General features: G+C 42.9%; 2 protein-coding genes across 3 annotated transcripts in view; both read right to left on the bottom strand.

The window, feature by feature from the left end:
- Positions 1 to 9773, bottom strand: part of atg7 (ATG7 autophagy related 7 homolog (S. cerevisiae)) — a 57355-nt gene extending 47582 nt beyond the window's left edge. Inside the window, exons 1-10 of one of the 2 annotated variants that reach the window (XM_076025346.1) lie at positions 9649 to 9773; positions 9298 to 9366; positions 7910 to 8114; positions 6516 to 6570; positions 6309 to 6426; positions 6132 to 6209; positions 5891 to 6007; positions 2588 to 2734; positions 2372 to 2460; positions 814 to 935 (exon numbers count right to left, since the gene is read on the bottom strand). In XM_076025346.1, the coding sequence (XP_075881461.1) occupies positions 814 to 935; positions 2372 to 2460; positions 2588 to 2734; positions 5891 to 6007; positions 6132 to 6209; positions 6309 to 6426; positions 6516 to 6570; positions 7910 to 8081 (898 nt within the window). In that variant the 5' untranslated portion in view covers positions 8082 to 8114; positions 9298 to 9366; positions 9649 to 9773. The other variant, XM_076025347.1, reaches the window with a different exon arrangement.
- A 320-nt stretch (positions 9774 to 10093) lies between these two features.
- Positions 10094 to 18276, bottom strand: hrh1 (histamine receptor H1). Its single transcript, XM_076025348.1, has 2 exons — positions 17809 to 18276; positions 10094 to 13149 (listed from the first exon to the last, which is right to left on the bottom strand). Exon 2 carries the CDS (start codon positions 13004 to 13006, stop codon positions 11429 to 11431), a length of 1578 nt encoding a protein of 525 aa, XP_075881463.1. The 5' UTR covers positions 13007 to 13149; positions 17809 to 18276; the 3' UTR covers positions 10094 to 11428.
- Between the last annotated feature and the right edge of the window lie 2100 nt (positions 18277 to 20376).

The raw sequence follows: 20376 nt of genomic DNA, 5'->3' as shown, positions 1-20376 counted from the left end.
CAAGTCTCAAACAGCTCAGTAAAATGACTCAATCCTGCACGTCTCCAACTATATAAAGATGGGCGGAGTCGTCGGCACATCACCTACTGCAAATTGCCGTGCAGAGGCCAAGACATCGGCTTCACGGTCAGCACCGTCTTGAGTTACAAGAAAGATATTTCCATAGATCCATACTTGGATGCGTGGGTGGTACCAGAGGTGGGCAACAACTGGAGCGTGAGCCAGCATGTGCCGCAAACACTAGACAAAATGTGATTAGTGCCGATCTATTGATTTTTTATTATTTAGTACAACCTAAAAACCGGAACCAGATTGTGAAGGTATGGCTTTGGTGTTCCTTTGCCAATTGACAGCCAGTCATTTCTGGTCTGTTTGCAAACCATTTTAGCAGTGCCTGCTGGAAAAACGATATTCTGGCACTTGCACAAAGCTATTTCCATTTTTTTTTCAATACGGACAAAAATCTCTGCACAACAACAGCCGACTATATGGGCAACACTGAACCGGTGAGCGTCTCTTTTCTGATATCATTCAAAGAAAAATGAAACAGCCTTCAACAGCCACAAAAGCAGCAGCAGTATCTCTGCAACGGCTCCCTCTAGCTTTTTGCAAACCCATAAATGCATTTTTATTCTCGCACAAGGGCTAAATGGGTTAAAAAAAAAAAAAAAGTGTCTTAATTTCCACATTTGGATGATGCAACGTTCAGGTTGCACCATTAGTCAATCAGCTGATGTTTACACCATCAGAAGTAAGGTGAATATAACGCTGCGCTGTGCCACACGCACAGACAGACACAGACGTGTGAGTTACCAGAGGCAGGGGGAGGCTCGGGCAGCTTGATCTGGAAGATGAGACTGTGTTGAATGGAGCGGCTTCCCTGCAGAGTTCTGTCCCTGAAGCACAGCACCTCCACCACGTCCAGTTTAGAGCCCCTGACGCACACACACACACACACACACGCGCACACACACACACACACACACACACACGCACACACGCACGCACGCACGCACACACGCACGCACACACACGCACACACACGCACACACACACACGCGCACACACACACGCGCACACACACACGCACACACACACACGCACACACACACGCACACACACACACGCACGCATTATAGTCGGGGAAAGCAGTACAAACACACTTTACAGGACAATAATGCAAATCTGGAAATTGACGTGCAAATGTTTTTTGTGGTCATCACATTGTAGACTTATGTTTGTATGTTTGAACATAATGGTTTGTGAAACCATTATGTTCACAAACTTTGGGAAAAACACTAAAAACATGAAGCAAGTGAAAGTCCACCTACTGGAGAGATTTTCTTTTTTTTCATTTTAATATTGTATTAAAGGTCCCAAATTCTGCTAAAATCTCTTGATTTTTTTTTTTTTTTAATAATCAGTGTCCAAAAAAATGTATAGAAACAGATAAAGATTTTATATTTAATGTTTTATTTTTGTTCTGTTTTCAGCTTGAGCCATGCCGTTCACTCCCAAAAGGAAGTCATTTTGCGTCTTTAGAGTATGCTCGCACACAGTCACCCATTTGTGACACGGCAGTCACCCAGTTTACGTGTGCCGTGTCACAGGCGGTGCACATATTGAACACTTAAATCGGTCCCATAATAAACTTATGATGTTCAACACCTAAACTGTTCAATTTCATTAAGGTAGACTTAGTAGTTTTAAAGATAATTGCTTTTAAAATTATGTCTTTTTTTTGGGGGGGGGGGGGGGGGGGGGGCAGGCTGTATAATAATATATATGCCTCTAAAGTTTGGTTAGCTCAGAATTAAGTAAAGTGATACCACAAAGTGTGATGGGACCTCTCTTAGGTTCAGCCACACCATGTGACTGTTCCTCCTTCTGAAAATCCTTGGTGTCGTCTTTCAAACATGTGAGGGGTTAACAACGCATCGCATTAGGTGAGCATCTTTGCAGGAGTCTGCAAACAGAGGGCTAAAGTCCTGTCGCTGGAGTTCTCTGGAGAGGCTCTTTTCAGATTATCGACAATGCGAGGCCACAAAAAAAAATGAATGGCACCGGTTGCCATGGAGGCAGCGTGGGTTTCCTTCTAAGACCTGCCATATCCATTAATGCCCGACAGTCAAGTGCAGGCAAATCACAACTGCTGAAGTTTATCACGGCAGAGACAGCCTCACTTGAACCGGCGTAGCTAAGCAACGGGCTGACTTCCTGTTTGTTTTTTCCCATGAGCTTCACAGAGACGTAGACACAAGGCAGCCTGAGTCAAACGTCAAACTGAAAAGTCTGCAGCTGAAGTCCGGCCACAGCAAGCACAAGAGAAAAAGCAGCATACGTTCGCACAGGATGACAAAGGCGGACATACCATCGGTGGGATAGGAGGAGCAGCAGGTTTCTCAGAGGCCAGCCGGGATGCTGCGACAGAGTGCACGGATCGTACACGCCCACGGTTACCTGGTAAAAGTGCAGCAAGCCATAACGTCAGGATAGCAACCAGCAACCAAACCAAACAAAAAAATGTTCAGTCACAGCAAACGCAGATACATTTCGTTGGGAAAAACAGAGAAAATGACAGCCGTACCTTCTTGGCATCTTTAAAGAAGGCGTCCCAGTCTGACAGAGGCGCCATCTCTACAGCGTCATCAGCGTACTTCATGAGGAAGTAGGGAACCGCCGTGGTCCCTCGACTCGCACACAGGTCGTCGTAGGCCTGCTGCATGGCGCTGATCTGAGGCAACAAGGGTTAGAGGAGGACCGATGAGCCTCTACAGACACTGCACTGCACTGCACTGCACTGCATTGCAGTGGCGTGCCGGCAGCGCCAGCTCGGCTTTCTCAGCTGGTCTCAACTTACTTAGACACGTACATTTTCCCATAAATTTGATAATAAAGTTATTCTCCATTGTCTGTTCTTTTCACGCTACATTGTATCCGCATGGTTGTGCTGCGTCCATGGTTTTGTACTACAGTAGGGTTTTTATACAATCATATTTCAGCTAGCTTGTGTTGCCAGGTTCTATGAAACCTGCCGAAGGCCAGCGGAATCGATCCTGTGCGAATCCTGTGCGCTGCAAGTGAACGGACCTCAGTTAGTTGCGATAGCCAATCAGATCTTGAGTCTGTGAAGCCAAGATCTGCCTGTGATTGGATGAGCACTGACAGCCTCTAGGACCGAACTAAACCCGGAGTTCCAGTTGCCAATACGACGAACCCACAATGGCTGAAGGAGAATATGAATGTTGAGTCGCAGAATCATCTGCAATTTAATGCAAATGCCGTAGCACATTGGCGCAGCAGCTGCACCAACACGATCAATTGTTTAATAATTAAATAGTTTGTTTTCGTTACTGTCCATTGGTCTCTCATACGAGTACAACACGACAATGTGCAGATTATTGGACAAGTTTGGACAAGAGTTTAAGCTCTCAGAGTGCAATTTTGGTGGACTTGTGAAAACTTTGTCGTGGACTCTCTTAAAATTTTATTTTATTTGTAAGTTTTGACAGCATCAGTGGCCTTAATTACTTAGTCTTTATTGTGATTTAAATGCTCCGGGAACTAAGTGTTGCTCAACTAGGTCATCTATATGAAGGTGATGTAATGTGTTAGTGTGATTCTGTATGGATTTTCCCACATTAGTGAACATATTGAGGGTTTTATGAGGTGTATTAATTAAGGGTGGACTAAATTTGATGTCACTGATGGCGTGAAATGCGAGGCCCGTCACTGCTGCACTGTACGCGCTCAGCGGGTTGAACTACTTCACGCACAGCCTCTGCGGCTCCGTCGAGGGCTTCTTCAGACACCGGAGCTCACACACCGGACGGACACAAAGCCTTTCTTGTTGTTTTGTTCTCCGTGAGCGCAGTGTGAAGGACGCCGACGAGCTGCTCCCATCTGCTGCCCTCCCGACTCGTAAAACTTTTCACATTTCATCCATTCGAGCACACGCGGTGGTGAAAAGGTGGCAGCACAGACCACGGACGCTGCCCACTCACTAGCGACTGTGGCCACTTATACCGACACTCGACTGCAGTGCTCACTGGAGGAACAATCAACTCCCATTCCGCCTCCTGATACAAAGGAACTGATTCTCTAAAGCTTCGCGGGCGGAAACACGGCCAAAAACGTCTCTGCGCCCGCTAATTAATGACGAAGTTGATCTGCTCCGGGGCCGCAATGAGGGTTGAATGCAGCTTTTTTTTATTCAATCAATAAGTTGGTTGCAAACAGCCTTAATGGGCTACTGTCACTTCCAAGTGCCACGTCTCACGAAACAACAACGAACAGGACACAATAACAAGATAATAAGTACAACTACAGTCCTAAAACTTGCTAATTTTTCTCCTCTCTGTTGTTGTTGCTGTTGTTGCGTCGCTTACTGCTCGGCGTCTTTGTGATGTCTGCGTCAGGGCGCACGCAGGTTACATAACATAACGTATCAACATTAGATCCCATTTTTTAATATTGAGGAGCACACTGGTATATCCATATAAACTCAGTCTGTCGAAAATAAACATTTTATATTTTATGATATTTTAATCCCATTATACATTATTTGACCCGCCAATCAAGTGAAAAGATCTTGACTCGGCTCTGCGGTAATACCGCAGGCACCCGCAGGTTACAGGTCGCCCCGTGAATCACTAATGGCATTCTTTTAGTGCTTTTGGCCTAATGAATACGTAGATACGGGCACTTCTGACAGAACGGGCAAAATACTGGACGGATGCAAATTAGTTATTCAGCGGGCGCACTGTGATCGGATACCAAAGATAAAAATGACTGCGGCTGTTAAGTTTTGTGTCTTGATGCCCAGTGATGTCTACTGTCAGTCGAGACCAGCGGTGGGTCCACAGTGGGTTCTAAAATTTGACAAAGGGGCCGGTGCTATTTTATGATTTACTTACTATTAACAGTTCGTTCCCCCTGGGCTGTGGTTTGTAGTTGTGTCGCTTGCAGTCACTCTGTGCTCCCATATTCTCATTTGGATCTTAGCAAATCAGCCCCATAGCATTTGTCAGACACGTGCGTCCTGTCAGACAGGCTTTGCACACCTACAGGGGCTAAAAATATTCTGTGCGTAGCCAATAGCTGTCTATTTAATTGAACAGAAGGGCCTGTGTTTACTTCCAAGTCTCTTAATTATTGTTCCTAAGCCAAACGACAACACAGGCTCACATGATGCTGCAGCGCTGAAATCCGTACAAAACGTCCTTTCTGCTGCCATTTGTCCTTTTAAAAGATGTGCAGTCAGCTGAAGAATATCATCAAGACCAAAAGAAGAAAAGAAGAAAGCAAAAAACTAATTTAGCCTCGAGAATAATTTGCTGTTAAATTAAAACTGCAAACAAAACTTTGCACCCAAGGCACAACAATAAATCTCAATTAGGCTGACAGAGACTCTGTCGAAGCCACGATGCGAGCTTGGACCAATTCTGTACGGAAGGTTTTTTTTTTTTTTTTTTTTCAAATGACATTTGAGAGCCGAGTCTTTGTTTTGAGCTACTGAGAAAGAAAATTGAAAAAACAAACAAAAAAAAAACAAACAATAAGGTGAACAGAGGCAGATCATGAGCCATGGAATGATGAGGAACTGTGGCCTGCGGTTTTTGCGTCACTGTTCGTGACTCATCGTGACTGAGTGAGCGCTCGCTCGCTCGCTCACGTGGCGTCCGAGCTAACGATGTGATCGACGCCTCTGCTGCAGCCCACACGGAGGTGGACGGATCACACGGCGCAGAGGACGATGCGGGTCCAGGCGGTTCAAACAAGCGTGCGCCTCAATCAAAGAAGCGAAAGAGAAAGGCAGCATATCCCTGTGTGTGTACACAATATGAGAATAACAGCCCCAGTGGGCTGAAAACGAAGCTGCGGCGCCGACCTGTTTGGCTGAAAAGACTTGCTCCAGTACAGAAGGCTGCCGGAGCAACTTAATCCCCTCGGAGAAGCCCAGCGCAGGGAAACAGAACCAGTAGTAGAAATGGTACTTCTTCAAATCCTGAAACAGACGAGAGGAATTCAGAAAGGGAGGGCCCGGGTGAAAGAACAAAGCGAGTGGGGATTAAAAGTTTTGTTTTTTTTTTGTTCCAAAAGTTACGCTGCAAGCTGGTGTTTACACGCACAGCAAAGGTCAGCAGAATGAATCTGCAGAGGACGGAGGGATCTTTCAGCGCCGCGCCAGACTTTATAGCGTCCCAGATCTACAAAGCAGGAAAGAAAACGCAGAACTTATCAGATGGCGAACGCTTCCGAATCAGATGTGAATCCTGATAGGAGTCGAAAACTCTCCCGATTTTTACCTCTTTGGCTTCTTTATCCAGCAGAGCCTTCTTATCGGTGGTCTTAAAGGCGTCCAGTGTGTTGGTGTTGTACAGCGTGCCAAAAGCCGGACAGCAGCGGACAGGAGTGGCTCCATCGCTGGAGGAATAACAGCATTGTGACTTTGCATTTTGCTATCAGAACTGTGTGTGTGCATGCGTGGCAAGGTATCGCGGCGCGACACTCACACTTCAAAAGCGCTGAACTCCAGCGTCAAGCGAGTTGGCAAACCAAGCGGGTCTCCTGCAGGAAAAGAGAGATATGAATGAAGGTCTTATGTTTTAATGATGAAAGTTACTGATGATCAGATTTCCCATATGAAACCATTTTCCATTCCAGACTCAAAATAAAGTTAACAATCTTCTGTAGATCTCCACAAAGGAGTCTATTTAGCCCTTGTGTGCAACCTGGTACAGTCACGCTAAGTCTTCACTTGATGCTAAAACTGATGCTGCTTGATTTTCCAAGTTTTGAAGGAAACAAAACCAACACGTCCGCAAAGCTGCCACTATCGCTCACCTGAGAGAAGGCTTATTTCTAGAATTGTGTGTTCTCACATCATACAGAGTGACCACAGTGGTCACAGGGAATCCTCGCTGCAGTGGATTTACTTAGCTTTTACTCTTTTCACCTACATACACCGCATGCGCATCTACGTACACTACCAGTCAGAAGTTCGGACACACCCTATAAATCTTGTCTTTTTTTTTTTCATTCTCATGCCTACTGACATTGAAGTTTCTCACTGAAGGCATCAAAACTACGTATGAACACACTTGGAATTATGTAGGAAAAAATAAAAGTGTAAAATAACTCAAACAACGTTTTATATTTAAATTCTTCAGAATAGCCACCTTTCATTAAAAGCAAATTTAAAGTTATCTAAGATATTTTTTCTTTGCTGCATAATTACATATAGCTTGCTCATGTTTGATGTCTTCTGAATCAAGCTGCAGTGTAGAAAGATGTAAAGATTAAAAAAAGAATTGCTAACTTCTGACTGAGTGCACATGATGGGAAAACAGCCAAGGCAGGTGTGTGTGTGTGTGTGTGTGGAGGGTGTGGCAGCAAGTCTGACTGCTTTACAAAGTTACTGTAGCAGTCAGAACTGTCACCTCGCAGCAAGACGGTTGCAGGTTTGATTGAGAGACGTCGAGCCCTTCAGTCTGAGTTTTAGTCTGCATGAGATCTCTCGGCATATCCAGGCCTCCTCCCACTTCCAAAATCTCTTAATTGCCCATTCAGAAGTGTGAATGTGGGTGTTGTTTGTCTCTATGAGGCCCTGCTGTCACCCCAACACAGCTGCAATAGACCATCTGCCACCATAACTACCAGGTAGCATAAAAATCTCATAATCCCGCATTCACGCGAGCAAGAAATGGTAACTTGCAAGCTCTTGAAGAATTGTGACGTTTGCAAGCGTTTTCACATTCTGGGAAGAGCAAAAGAAGTGAAGGATGGTCATCTCTCATTTCAGCTCAGTTCACCAGCGGGCTCAAACTTCAGCATATTGAAAGCGTTGGCGGAGTGAATTCTGCATAAAAAGAGCCTGGAGGCAGCGTTGTCACTGTCTGGATCTCACCATTGTAGTAATATCCTTTGATGCATTTGGGGCTCTCATCCAATCTGTAGTCGTTGAGTTTCTTCTGCGTGAGCTGGTGCCAGAAGCCCGCTTCCAGAGCACTGCTGAAGGGAGCAAACTGGAGCTTGAGATCCGGAGTGGAGGACGCCGCTTCACTGGTGTCAGATGCCATCACGACCGCATCCACGGACAGAACCGCCAAGTACTGCAAAGAATCAAGTCATATTGTGTTCATTCTGTTTGTCTTTAATGTGAAACTCTTTTATTGCTCTATTCAAAAAAGACACGAACGAATCTATTTATCAGATAAGCAGGCTGTAACTATAATCAGCAGGCTGGAATGTGAACTCAAGACTCAAAATCAAGACCAGTAATCAATCACTTGATGGGTGATCGTATTCATTAATTTAAAATACAGCAGCCAGATAATTTGAACGTTTGGTAGTTAGCAAATTTGTCAACTCTCATTATTCAGGTAACTACTCGGGCACTCCTCGAGCAAACATAGAAGAAAAACATTGCATTCTTCATGTACTTTGCAATAAACCCAATACAGGGAGGTCCCACTCTCTGGTAACTCCCCTCTGGTAAGCTCCACTTTGAAAATAAATACTAAATAATTTACAAAATATCATTAACATGTAAATGAATGGCTATTCAAGTCTGGACTGACGTTCTGATTCGATCCCACCCCGTGGACTCAACAATAATACACTGCGTGTTCTACTACTAACGATCTTCTGTCCTTTATCAATTCAATGTTTATTGGATGATGAACATTAATCGCAGATATGTAGATCCCATTTATTGAAACAGAACATTAACAGCTGGGGGGGGGGAAAATCATACACTGGGAACACCATTCATAACATACTCACTTAGCCATTATCATTATGTTTTGTCGGAAAACATTTAGAGACATTTTGTTGACTGAAGTACCTTCACTGACCTGTCAATGGTCACAAAATCGGGCTTTCTAATTAACCTTAGAGATAATGAATTAATGTGAAATTGATATAATCGGCAAATCAATGATCAATTAAAACATTTTCAGTCGGTCAGATCGATTTAAATTGATCTCAAAGAAGAAAGAAAAAACCCTTGTATTCCATGATTGTCGAACCCGTCTCAAACCCCATTCCCCCGTCTCTGTGTGCTCAATTGTATTTCATTCCATTATTACTTTACAGGATGTTAACTTTAGTCTGGTGCTGATCACCAACTGTATCACCGTTGCAGGCAGCACCAAATGCTAAACGTCACGCAGAGCAAAGGACACGATGTTTACATATGACTGCATAGAAGTGAATGTAGTCCGGTAACGATTAAAAGCACACATACCTATATCGGTACGTCAAACTATTCGAAGACGAGCTCCATTTACTTACCTCAGATCCTCACTTCCTGGTCTGGATGATCATGTGACCGGGGTGCTCGTTGTCAATAAAGCAATGTACTGTGGGTAAAGGGCTAGTTAGTTAGCTACCTTGGCGGGTATTTCAGATGGAGCCCCGGCTTTACGGTACATTAAGCATTGAATAAAAAACAAAGAACCAAAAAATAAACAAAAATATGCACACAATAAAGCAAGAAAAAACCGACAAAAATGTATACGCGCCGTTTCTTTTCATGTCGTAGTGAACGGAGATGTGAGGATGACAGGCGGTCCAAGCTAGTAGGGAATAATGTCAGCCTCGGACAGTTGAACAAAGTATGATCAAACTCCTCAAAACTTTAGCGCAAGAGCAACCGCCCTAACTCCGGTGACAAGAAGGAGGAAGCGTGGTCTGCTTTTCTGTCAGTTTCGTCAGTTTATCAGGTACGCGCTTTATCTGAGATACGGGACCAAGCCAGGAATGCGCTAGGGAACGCCTCAAAGTTACACTTCCGGTAAAAAAGAGAAAAATCTCAAATAATCAATTTAAAATAAATAAATAATTGACATTTATAATTGCCGTATTTTGTTGTAGTGTTTACAGACTGTTATATGAATGACATTACAGAAGCGCACTGCATTCACTGGATTAAAAAAAAATAAAAAGAAATGGCACATTATCTCGGAATTGCGAGATCAGGATCTCGTAAGATCTTGTAATTATGAGATAAAATAAGGAAAAAGGAAACGGCTGTAAATACTTTTTAATCAGTGGGCAATGATGGCGCAATCGCAGTTAATCTGATTACTACCTTCTCAGTTTGAGACACTGGGAAATACTTGCATTTCTTAGAACTGAGGATGGTATTAATATTAGTATATCAACACTGCACAGGCATCTCAAATTGTTCCAGCGGAAAGCCCAGTCTGACAGGCTGGAGGTCGCTCTCTTTCTGTAGGAGCAGTTGAATCAATGTGGGATGCTTCATGGATACAAATTCATTTGAAATGCATCCAATCTGGTTTGGGAGTGACTCAAAAAACTGTAGGGCACCTGTTACAAATCATAGATCCTCATCACGTCATTACGAGACCTTTTCTCATGATTATGAGATCCTGATGTAATAATTACAAGATCTTTTCTCGCGCTTCTGAGATCATGATCTCGTAATTACAAAATAAGGTGCCCATTTATTTATTTTTTATCCAGTGAATGCAATGCGCTTCCGTGTGACATAGTACTATAATTGAGATTTCCTTGCGCTCTCTCTCTAGCCTTAAATCTCCAACCCTAACCCCTGCAGTTAGTGGTGCTGACGCTTATCTCAGCTGTCTTTGGGGTGAAGGCAGGATACAGCCTGGACAAATCAGTAGTTTATGCCAGAGTGGAAAATGTTTGTGCTCAAAGCAGTGGCAATATTTTGGACTTAGTCATTTTAAATCCAACCTGTCTCTCTGATGGTCACTTCAGCAGCGTTAACTGAATTAACGCTAGATGCCTCATCCAAATCCAAGGATGAAGACCAGACCAATACAAGTAATTATTGTGTAAATAGTTATTTCTTTTTTCATTGTGTGTAAATGCAGCAAGATCAAGCTTCAAGTCAACGCATTCACATATTATGTGCTGCTGTCTAAAAAGAGATAACATATGGTTCATAATCTTTTTTTATTTACAGGTAAAGCACAATGCAACATTTTTTATTTGTTTGATGTTTCCTTTTTGCATTATAATTGAAAAACAAAAAAGCATTTTTTTTCATGTAAAAATGTCATGCATTTTAAACAGTTCTTCCTTAAGATCACATTTATGGTCAATATTAAGAGAGACAGCTCCTAAACCTTTGTGATTCAAAGACCTCTGGATCTAAACATACTTTCTGATTAGAATGACAGAGGAATAAATACCATCATACCCAATTGTAATTGCAATCTTGCAAATTACTTAACAATCTTTAACAACACTCCTCAGAGACACTGTCATTTGCAATGTATTGTAAAGTCCTATACAATGTAATATACACTGTTTATAATTTACACTTTAATATACACAGAAAAACTCATTTAAGTGAATCAATAAATTCATTAAACAAAACACTTGCTGTAGCCTTAGCTATGACACCAATTTTTTCATATTCTGTCTTTCACAAACTTATTTTCAAGAAGCTTTTAAAGACTCGTTTAAAGTTTCCATTGCAGAGTGGATATATGAAAGGGTTGAGAGTGGAATTGAAGTAACCTAGCCAGATGGTGAACATGTGAAGGTCATGATGCACACAGTCTCTGCAAAATGCTGTGACCATAAAAACAATAAAATACGGAATCCAACACAACAAGAACGCAGCAATTATGAACCCCAACTGCTTGGCTGCCTTGTGCTCTTTGTGAATTCTCAGGCTTTGGAGACGATGGCATGATTGGCCAATAAACTTTTGCCATGCTTGTCTCAGAGTGACCGTGTCGGCTGCATCCAAACTGGAATCCTCAACTTCTTTGTCAACCCAGGGAAGTGTCTGACTGCCTTCATATTTGTTGATGGAGTGGTACCTGTGCATGTCTAAAATCTGGTGAACACCACAGACTGTGCTGACAGTGAGGTGACATTCATTCAACGAAGCCTGAAGCTTGTTCCCATTATTTGCCTCTACACATGTTGCGTCCTGTGGCTCTTCTTCAGAAGACAGCGGGCAACTCTTCGACTTCTGTGCCAGTCTCAGTCGTTTTGTTTTGATGCCAACAAACGGTGCGTGTTGGCAGTTGACACCAATTTTTCTGTGTGATCTTGATGAAGCTGTCTTTTTTTTGTCTGCTTCGAGAGGGTGTGTTTGGTCCAAAGTTTTCTCTGCGAGCAAACCCTTTTCTGAGATGTTTTCAGGAGTCCCACGATCCCTCTTTGGTAAGTTAGTGTCACCATTCACTGGGAACTGGACGTTTTGTTCGTGATCGTTTTCCCCAAATGAATCAATCGGATGAATTATCCTCTCTCGGTCCCTCAGATGTTGCCTCACTGCAAAGAAGATGTGAGTGTAAAACCACATCATGAGAAAAGAGGGCACATAGAAGTTAAAGACAGCCGTAATAACCTTAAACCATGTGACAAACCGAAAGTCTGTATCACACTGATTTGCTTCCTCGGGTTTGAGCTCTACTTTAGAGAAAAACCGCCATCCCAGAATTGGAATAATCCACATTATTGACAGCATCCAGGCGGCAGAAATCATGACACTGGCTTTTCCCTGTGTTCGGTACTTCATGTACTTGAGCGGCTGGCGAACGGAGCGGTACCGATCCCAACACAGGATAAACAGGCTGAAAATTGAGGCAGTGCTCGCCACATAGTCCATGATAAGCCAAAATTGGCAGACAGCTCTTCCCAGCTTCCATTCGTCCTCCAGCAAGTACGCCAGGTTCAGAGGCATGACTGTGGCCCCCACGATGAGATCCGCCACAGACAGACTGACAATGTAGAGATTCCCGACGGTGTGGAGGCTCTTCTCGGTCTTTACGGCATAGAGAACCAGCAGGTTCATGATCACCGTCACGAGGCACAGTAGTCCCAAAAAGACCCCAAGAAAGATGTTGTGTAGGATGAGGGTATGACTGCCCTGCAAAGAGCCCACATCGAGCAGGACGGCCCAGGAATATTTGCTGTTATTAATGTAGAGGGTGGAGTTAGGCTGAGGCGGCCCTGTGGAATCCATCACGATAGGGAGGGTCTTCATCCAGTTACATCACAAACAATCATGGTTTAGCCTTTTAACCAACAGTTGGCTAAAATGAGAGGACAACGGTGTTTGGAATATGTTAAAGGAGGCAGCGTTGATATTTGTGGTCCGCTTACTCTACCAGTCTCATCCATGGACACCTGTAACATAAAGACAGAGTATGAAGATCATACACTCATTCACATCACTGATTTTTGACACGTTACTGTAATTGTGCGGATTGGTTGATTTTTGACACAAGACACTTACTTTTGTGTACTATGGAAGGAGAAAGGTTTTTTTTTTTGGCTCCGGGAATGAACATGTATGAATTTGCTGTGTCGTTGTTTTGTAAAGATTTGTGCGTTTTTTCAAAATTTGTTGAGCAAATTTAGAGGAAACCTTTAAAAAACATGCTTTGAAATGAAAAACAAATGCAAGTGCCTTGTTTCCAATAAACAATTTGATGTGAATTAAAGAAGCTATGTGAAGTTTAGGTATGTCATAAGACAGCCTGATTCTTCTTGCAGACTCCTGACATGGAGAATGAGAAGTAAACTAAACCGGCAGATGAATGAAGAGACAATTTCAGGAATTGCTGTCAAGAATCCTGTTACTTTTTTGTGAATGACCATTTTGGTGTTCTTATCTATCCTCTCAATAAGGAAACATCCAAAAAAGATGAAAGGAACATTATTTGGAGTTAATGTGTTAAACCTACTAAAAACCACTTGAAGTGACATTACTAACTTTATTGCAGACTAGAGGAGTCATTTCTTTACTGTACACTGTAAACTATACAGTTTTCATAAAATAAACTTTCTTAGTACATATTAAACTGCACTATATAATAGTTGTCTCGAGCATGTCAGTAAAGTCTGGCAGGAAAAATAAAGATGAGATGAACTGGCGACTTGTCCAGGGTGTCACCCTGCCCTCGCCCGATGACAGCTGAGACAGGCTCCAGCAAGTCACTAGGGCCCCGAGTGCAAGAGAAAGCTGCTATAGACTGAATGAAAGAGCAGCTTCTCACTCAATGTAATCAGGATAATAACATTTAACCATCCATCCATCCATTTTCTACAACCATTTTACTGCTTTTGCTTCTTGTCAATCTAAAGTTCTTATCAATTTTTCTCTGGACCGAGCTTTCGGGTTTTAGGATTATCACATTTCTTATTTCTTTTATTTGCTTGCCTCTCTTGGGTGAACTGACTGAGTGTTTCATTCCATCAAGTACTTATCATTGTTTCTTTCCCCTTTTCATCAATGAAAACAAAAATCAGAGACTGCTCTGCCCTGCCTTTCTTCATATTTTGTTTCTCTCAGAATCCATAATATATTTAGCATTTTCAATTTTGGGAAACACCGATGGTGAGTGATTCATGCATATCATTGCGGGTCTATCTTGCAATCTGTAAAATAAACATGAGCAGAATTTGGAAAAGTGTTAGACCAAATGTGTCTGGGGAAAAAAAAGGCATGCATATTCAGGGTCATTTGTGTTGGCTTGGCAACTTTGACTTTTTCATCACAGCTTTACCACTGGCCCCCTCAACAAGTGGAAATAATTAATGTATGCACTCAGACAAAAACCATGCTGCATCTGGAGCAATTTGGCATTCAGTCTTAATAAAAGATCCAACAATGCTTTGGATGCAGAGAATGACAAATTAAATCGCTAACCCTCTGATTTCTGGGATGCCTGCTGCTCCATTTCAGCCACAAGGTCATATGTATATGTACATGTGTGTGTACATATATATATATATAGACACACACATGGAAAAAAGCAACAAACAGATATAACAGATATTTCCAGGATCTGGTTTTCAGCATCTGCTTCAAAAATATCAAGGAACAGCTCACAGTCCCAAGCCCCAAGCGATTTAACGTGTTTTTTTTTTTTCCCTGTTTGGGATGGACAGGATCAAGAATGACAACATCAGATGGACAGTGTATGTTAGATGTTAGGAGATAACGCCAGAGAGGGCCGACTGTAACGGTTCAGGCATGGTTTTTTGCTTTTATCGTCTATGCTAGTTTCGCACACAGAGCTAAGGAGGGGAACACGTTTCGAAATGGATATTATCAGTGAGGAAACTGTGCACATTGAGCACATCATTCGCTTTTTGAGACACTATCCCCGTCACACACACCATAAATAGAAATAGTGTTATAATCCCTATTTGATGTCTTCTGTGCTTACTTTTGACTGCCCGTCTCCAGGAACCAGAAATAGTGATTGATGACACTGAATTTTTCAGTTCCCGATGTCCATACCTAATTATCTATGATACATGTTTCTGAAACCCCCAGTACCCGGCCAAACACCGGGCAAAAAGAGAAAGCAAAGAAGAGAAACTCACCGGTCAAGTTGAGGGTAAGTGAAAGAGAGTATAAAAAAGGGACAGAACGTTCCAGCCCCATTCGCAAGACCACTGGCTTTGGATTTGGCTGGGGTATGATGAAAAAAAAGAGGTCTCCTGTGAACTGTGCAGATCAATGCCCGCGGATCAGGGCCACAAGAAGAGAAAAAAATTAAGATAGAATTTTTTGTGAGTGTAGGTCACTCTGGCACGAACAGCACTCCCAAGCTGATCCCACAAGTGTTCATTGGGGTTAAAGTCAGGACTGCTAGCATGCCATTCCATCTTCTTGACTCCTAAATTTCCGTGGTAGTCTCTGATAAACTTCGCTCTGTGGGGGTGGGCATCGTTATCTTGGAGGATGGAGTTTGGTCCCAGACTGTGGAGATATGGGATTACTGCCACTGGTTGTAGAATCTCATCCTGATATCTCTCTGCATTGAGGTCACCTCCAATGATGACAAGCCTTATTTTTCCAGTGAGGGAGATGCCGCCCCACACCATCACACTGCCTCCACCAAAAGATGTTACTCTGCCGGTACAGCAATCAGCATAGCGATCTCCACGTCTCCTCCACACTTTGACCCTACGATCCAACTGCCATAGGCAGAATCTGGACTCATCACTGAACATTACGTTCCTCAGGCACCTGACTGCACCTGGGGGTACTAGTAGCTAAAAAAAAAAGAGTCAATAGCAACAGCAGAATAAGCTGTTGGACTCGGCAGAGAAGATATATCACATTTCTAATGGGCGCAACTCAATTCCTCAGCTCTGCTGCTCACCCCACAAATGCATGTTCCTTACAAGTGCGGCACCACTTAAAAGGGGAATGAGCAGGCTTTCCACCGATATAAGATTTATTTCCAAGGACCATTGTTACAACAAAGGAAGAATCTACCAAACACAGATTTTCTTACTTTCCTTACTTCCCATCTCCCCCACCCTCACCATGGGGTGGCTACTGTCACCACTAGCCACCACGTAGCGACGCCCCTACCCAGTCCCTCCTCATCCAAGCGGAGGTCTACATTAAGGAAGGGCAACAGTTGAATGGATACCATCACAGCAGAGGCGCAGGCACATCCTCGGGACATCCTCGTGCGTCAGTCTCTGCTTGACCGAATCGCACTGCACCTGTAATTACATGTGTTTTGATGCTGTGACGCACGGCGGGGATTCTCAAATTCAAACAGATCTTTGCAGATGGGCTTTTCTGCATGGGGCGCTTGGGATTATGGGATGACTCTCCAAATCGAAACACGGCATGCGACCCAGACCTGAAACGGGGTTGGTGGTGGTGGTGTGGGGGGGTGATGACGCTCACGTCTTTATCAAACAGCCCGATGTCACACAATAGGATCTACTGGATGGAGGACTCAGTCCCCTTAAGGGCAAACAGTCATTATTTATGGAAGGGAAGTTGTTAAACACTCTTATGGGTTATGTGGTTTACAACTATGATAATAATTCTGTCAGTGCGGCTTAACAGATAGATAAAATAATTGATAAAATACTCTAGCCCGAGTGTGTCTGCTTATACTCACCTGTGGATCCCTGGTGGAGGATCATAACAAAAAAAATTAAAAAAAAAAGCTATTTAATCATCAGTGGTGTAAATGTTTCTGCGTGGTTGAAGAGGTAGTGACTCATTCGCAGTGTGTTTGCGTTTCAGAAACCCTGACAAACTGTCGGTTAATTTGCGCTCAGCTGCGTACTGCAGATACACAGCTCGGATGAAACTGCTTTAAAGACAGCCACTATCTTTCTTTCTTTCTTTCTTTCTTTCTTTCTTTTTTTTTTCTAATTGTGCGAATATGAAATGACACTGAATTATTTCGCATTTGCAAACCACATATTTATCACCTCGAACAACTGCAGCGTGTTTGTTCATCTGTCATTATTCCGAGTTGTTGAGCTCCGTGCTGCCCGCAAAGATTAATTTCTGAAACGTTAACTGAATGCGTTCAGGGACGAGATGCAGCTGTCAGCCTTTTCGTTACCTTTTCAAACCCATGGTGTACGCGGCTGTAAACATCTTTTCGCCGTGTATATCTCCAGCTGCCTCCGCAACACTAATGTTTACAACCTCTTTTACGCAAAGAAATCGCAAAGAAAAACAACACACAGAGACGCATTGCTGCGCAACGGTGGAATAGACAGTCACTATATTTTGTCCCGTTGGGTCCGACTGTTCTTTTCCGATTCTTAATTTAAACAAAGGCAAATTAAAATTTTTAACAAAAATTTCCGGGTAGAGCTCCGACGGACTCCAACACCCCCTTAAGCGGTCCGCGCGCGAGCAGGAGCACCTGTGGAGCCGCTGCGGTAACTTGCGCAGGAACTTTCAGCCTGACAAGATCACGCACATGAAACCGCTGAAGTCGCTGTATCAACTTCATCTGAGCGGGACTTGAAACGCATCAGTCAACGTTATTTCCCCAGTCTTACCGGTGCTGTGCCTTCCGTTCCACGAAGGTCCTCTCTTACTCCTCAGCTCGCAGTCCGGGTCAGAACCTGTCTGGAGGACTCCCCTACCTCCCTCCGCCGCTCTCTGATCATCTCGCTCCACTCTCTCGCTCACTCTCGCTGAGCTCCACCGGATTGAACACACGCTTCAGATAACTCTCCGCTGCGGAACAATTGCAGGAAATTAACGATTACGATTATCTCAGTAATTTCGATGAGACCCACCCCCTATAGCCCCCGTCCTTTATCTATATGGGGATTCATTTGCAGTTTGCAGTGAAAGGTCATTTGTGTAAGATTTAGTACCACTTATTAGGGAAACCACGTGTTAGGGAAGCATCTTCCAAATTTATTTCCACTACTATGTGGGATACGGCTGATTCTTCTGGCTGTGTTGTTACTTTATCTTCAATTATCTTCAACTGGCAATGAAGAATTATTGTGGACATCGTCTTTACATCTAAATAAACCATTATTTGTAAACGCAAGAAGGACACAACAGTTTTTTTGTTTTTTTTTGGAACTTTAGATATATGTTTTATGTTCCAATTGATGGTAATTTATTAGGTGCAGTCAGCCAGTAACCACTACAGTGGTTCGATAATATTTCAAGGGGCAATAGGCTAGGCTAGGATATTCCGCTGCTACTTCAGGCTGCAGGGTGACATCAGACAAAATTATTTTGGACATAACTAAGTCCCAGGGATCCAATATGGCAGCCCATTTATTCATTGAGCTGCCATATGGGCTGCCCAGGATTCATTTAGTTGCTCATCCAGGGAATAAGCCAAAAAAAGAAATTTTGACTTCCGCACTATAGGGCCCATTGTGCAAGCACACTTCACACCATGCTACTTTAACGCCTGTGATACACCAGGGCACATCAACCAATCAGAACAAGTCGAGACACAGCAGCACTTGTGATGCGTGACGTCACACAGGGAATAAACTCTTCTCTGGTGATTTTCTGGCCTTTATATATTTTTTTGATAGACTAAGAGACCATGACTGTAAAATCTGCAATAGAAAGATTCGCTATGAGCTGTGTTTCACAGTAATAGACAGAATGCCAGCCGTTTTAGAGGAGTTTATTTTTGTGTTGGGTTCTATGGGAAAAATCTTTCTTGGGTCCAAAGGGATTTTTTTTTTTCATTACTGCAGAACCTCACGTGGCCACTGGAAAAATCAGTGCGCTGCCATTTTGCCAGTCCAGTATCAAGTTCTTATAATTCATCTATTGGTATAACCCTAAATGCGGAGGGTCAGCCTCTGTTACCGGAACTCTCATACCATGCCATGTTTCCAAGGGGACCACGTTCAGTGATGGAAAACAGAATTTGGCTAACGTGTGCAAGACGTATTGTTTTTGTAACTCGCTGGTTAATTACAGGTCAGAAAGAGGGTTAAATGGCAACATTTTTGTAAGAGGTTTTGCTCATATTATTTGTTTATGTTGTTGGTCATTTTTTGAATACCTTCTGTTATATGCAAAATCACAGTGTAATGTGGCGAGACGGCTTTGCTTTTGGTTGTGGGGATGTAACACTTTTGCGATTGGTTGAGAGGTGTTGGGACACCTGGCACGGCGAGGTGGGCGGAAGGTTGGGAGAGCAAGGAGAATACGGAGAGGAAGAGAAAGTGAAGAAGAAGCCCAAGTAAAGAAGAGCTGAGAGGCTATGTTAGAAAAAAAACAAAACAAAAAAAGATCTTTTTGAAGTCCAGAACCGTTTAAATATTGAGGTGTCTGAGCGAGACCCAAAGTTTATTGATGGTTAGTCGGGCAGTAAGACATTCTAGACATCTCTTCTGAGACTGTTGCCCGCAACCCGACTGCGGACAAAGTGGTCGATGGTGGATGGATGGATGGATGTAAAATTTGTATTTTATTTTAGTTTGACATTGATAATGTGTGGGTTATATTATTATACTCACGTGTTACATTCCTGTGCTGTTAAGGCTACGAGGTGAGAGGTAACTTGTAAATACTTTCTGGGACCACCAGTGACATATAGAGAGGACGCACAATACACTTATTTTACACCTATAAGAAATTAAGCTAACAAGCTTCAACAGATTATTAAGAACCGAAAAAAAAAGGTAAACAAACCAAAAAAGACTCAGGAACATTGCCCTCAACATATCAGGGGATTGATGGTGTTACATTTAGTTTTATTTATCCAAAGTTAGTTACAACAACACTTTAAATAGTGGTCCTCTTCGAAACAACATGGTACCTGTTTTGCAAACAGAAGGCGACCTTGGGGTTGAGGGTTATAACACCATTTACTTCACAGACCGTTTTTTATGACCTGATATCTGACAACGATGAAATTGCTTATTGTCTGTTTAAATATAGCACAGCTACAAGGTTGGGGTCATTGCGCTTTCATCGTTTTTTTTGTATGACACACTCACACACACACACACACACAATACAAAATTATCAAAACACATTATTCATTTCTGTAATTTGCATGCTAATCAGAGAAGCTCAGACCCCTGCTCAGTATACTAGAAACATCCAAAATTGTAATTAGGCAGATAAGGATG

Source organism: Nelusetta ayraudi, unplaced genomic scaffold, assembly GCF_046127955.1.
Source record: "Nelusetta ayraudi isolate G7.1 ecotype Tasmania unplaced genomic scaffold, CSIRO-AGI_Nayr_v1 ptg000017l, whole genome shotgun sequence".
Classification (NCBI taxonomy): domain Eukaryota; kingdom Metazoa; phylum Chordata; class Actinopteri; order Tetraodontiformes; family Monacanthidae; genus Nelusetta; species Nelusetta ayraudi.
The sequence above is the reverse complement of the archived record's forward strand: the minus strand, read 5'-3'. Positions and strand labels throughout refer to the sequence as shown.